At 50.4% G+C, this 2349-nt stretch overlaps 1 protein-coding gene across 1 annotated transcript in view; it reads left to right on the forward strand.

The window, feature by feature from the left end:
- The first annotated feature begins 48 nt into the window (after window positions 1-48).
- The window catches only part of Zcchc12 (zinc finger CCHC-type containing 12), a 2780-nt gene continuing 479 nt past the window's right edge, over window positions 49-2349 (forward strand). Inside the window, exons 1-3 of the mRNA XM_031349269.1 lie at window positions 49-382; window positions 592-665; window positions 1112-2349. The exon at window positions 1112-2349 is cut by the window's right edge and continues 479 nt beyond it. Of these exons, the coding sequence (XP_031205129.1) occupies window positions 1222-2349 (1128 nt within the window). The 5' untranslated portion in view covers window positions 49-382; window positions 592-665; window positions 1112-1221. The remainder of the gene's footprint in view (window positions 383-591; window positions 666-1111) is intronic.

Consider the following 2349-nt stretch of genomic DNA (forward strand, 5'->3'; position numbering starts at 1 on the left):
GATGGGTGATTCCTTGGTGTGGAGAGGGGAAAAATGGGGGGCGGGGGACGGAGAAACCCGAAGGTATTAGGCCCTCCTGCCTCAGAGAATCAGCAGTTGCGAAGCTGGGGAGGTAAGGTGCATTTGCATGACCTCACTGGGATTCACCTGGAAGATGCCACTTGGTAGGATTTATTTGCCTGGCCAGGGAAGGGGTTGGGGAAGAGGCCACCTGGAGGACGAGGGAGAAGTAATTTTGTTTGCCTGGAACCACCTATGTATCTCCTCTAATTTCTCTGGGTACTGTGGGGGTGGGTGTGTCCAACTCCCATTCTCTTTTACAGTAGCAGCCCATCAAAGAGGAATCGGAACTTGAATTCCGTGCAGCCGATTGCAGAGCTGGGTAGGCTAATGGTATCTGGGGATGCAATGTGTTTTTTGGGGGATGGCGTATCGTTTTGGATTGTATTCAGAAGGTGGGAGAGAGAGTTTTCTACCTAGTGACAGCAGAAATGGGCGGGAGAAGAGAGGGAGGAGGGAGGGAGGAACAGGAGGATGATGACGACTGAGTATTTTTCTGACCTTTCCTTTGGTTTCTCCAATGTGGCGCAGTCTTGAGAATCAGGATCTGCGACCCCCAGTCGATCGAGGACCATCAACTGTACCCTGAAGGCAAGCTTTCTCAGGTGAGGACACAGGTTGCAGAGGCTGGAAATTCTCCAGTTTCCCAGCTAGTGTAAGAATCTGAGAAATCACGGGGGTGGGTGTGGGGGGGGTGAGGAACAGTGGGTGGTCCAGGGAGCTTTGAGAGGGGCTTGCAGGTAAGCCTAGAGGTCATGAAGTTAATGATGTCTCTTTTTAACCCCTGCGAATTTGTGACCATTGTGCAGTTCCACAAGTAAAATCCAGAATGGAAGCAACAGTTGCCCCCCCTCTCACAGGACTGGGGGGGGAGGGTATGAATGACGTGGCTATAAAAAAAGCACTCTGGTACTAGCTCCAGGACGCTGCAATAGCTCTCCTATCTGGTATTTTAGGACAGTAGACAGATATTTGGGGTATTGAGGTACAGTAATTACAACTGGAGCTTGCTCCCTTATTAAATTCTCCTCTCCTGTTTTCTTTTTTGCAGCCCCTACTGAGATTGGAGATTGCTGCACTGCTGAAGATAAAGCGTTTTTGTTTTGTTTCTAAAACGCTTTGAGCATCTTGTATTAAGATATCCTATCACTGCTGTCAGACATGTCTACCATCCTTTCACGTTTGGGTAGCAGCCGGGGGCAGACCTCACCCCTGCCTCCTTGGGCTCATTCCATGCTGAGGTCCCTTGGGAGGAGTCTTGGTCCTTTAATGGCCAACATGGCAGAGAGAAACATGAGGTTGTTCTCTGGGAGAGCAGAGCCAGCCCAGGGGGAAGAAACCTTTGAAAACTGGCTGAGCCAAGTAACTGCAGTGCTGCCTGATTGGCATATGCCTGAGGGGGAAAAGGTCAGACGCCTAATGAGAACCCTTAGAGGCCCTGCTCGGGAGGTCATGCGTTTGCTTCAAGCTGCCAATCCTAGCCTAGATGTAGAGGATTTTTTGCGGGCAATGAAACTGGTCTTTGGGGAGTCTGAGAGCAGCGTGACAGCCCATAGTAAATTTGTTAACACTGTTCAGGAACATGGAGAGAAACCATCTCTGTATGTGATCCGTTTAGAGGTGCAGCTGCAGAATGCTATCCAGGCAGGGGTGTTTGCTGAGAGAGAGGCAAACCAGGCTCGCCTGCATCAGCTCCTGGTAGGGGCTGAGATGAGTACAGACCTTCGATTCAGGCTTAAGAATCTTCTCCGGGTCTATGCAAATGAACCAGATCGCCTTCCCAATTTCCTGGAATTAATCAGGATGATAAGGGAGGAAGAGGAGTGGGAGGAGACTTTTATTAATCCAAAGCGGCCCAGAAGGTCTGAGTCAGTGATGGAGAGGGCAGTCAGCCCTATGACATTTCAGAGCCCCCCACCAATAATGATCAGCAGTATTGACTGCAATGTGATAGAGATAGATGACTCTCCTGATGATTCAGATGAGGATGTGATCTTGGTGGAGCCTGAGGACCCACCACTGCCATCCTCAAGCACCTCCTCCTTCATAGGCAGGGCTGTATCCGAGGACCAAGTGCTGGTCATTGAGTCCCCTAACATTTTTGAGATCCAGGCTCCTTCCACCAGCAGTGGAGCTGGGAGAAAGAACAATCGGGGTTTTGGGGAGCTGCGCAGAGCCAGGAAGCGCAAACATACGATCCATTGTTCCCACTGTGGTGAGGAGGGCCACTCAAAAGAAACCTGTGACAATGAGAGTGACAAGGGCCAGGTTTTTGAGAATCTGATCATC

Source organism: Mastomys coucha, chromosome X (assembly GCF_008632895.1).
Source record: "Mastomys coucha isolate ucsf_1 chromosome X, UCSF_Mcou_1, whole genome shotgun sequence".
Classification (NCBI taxonomy): Eukaryota; Metazoa; Chordata; class Mammalia; order Rodentia; family Muridae; genus Mastomys; species Mastomys coucha.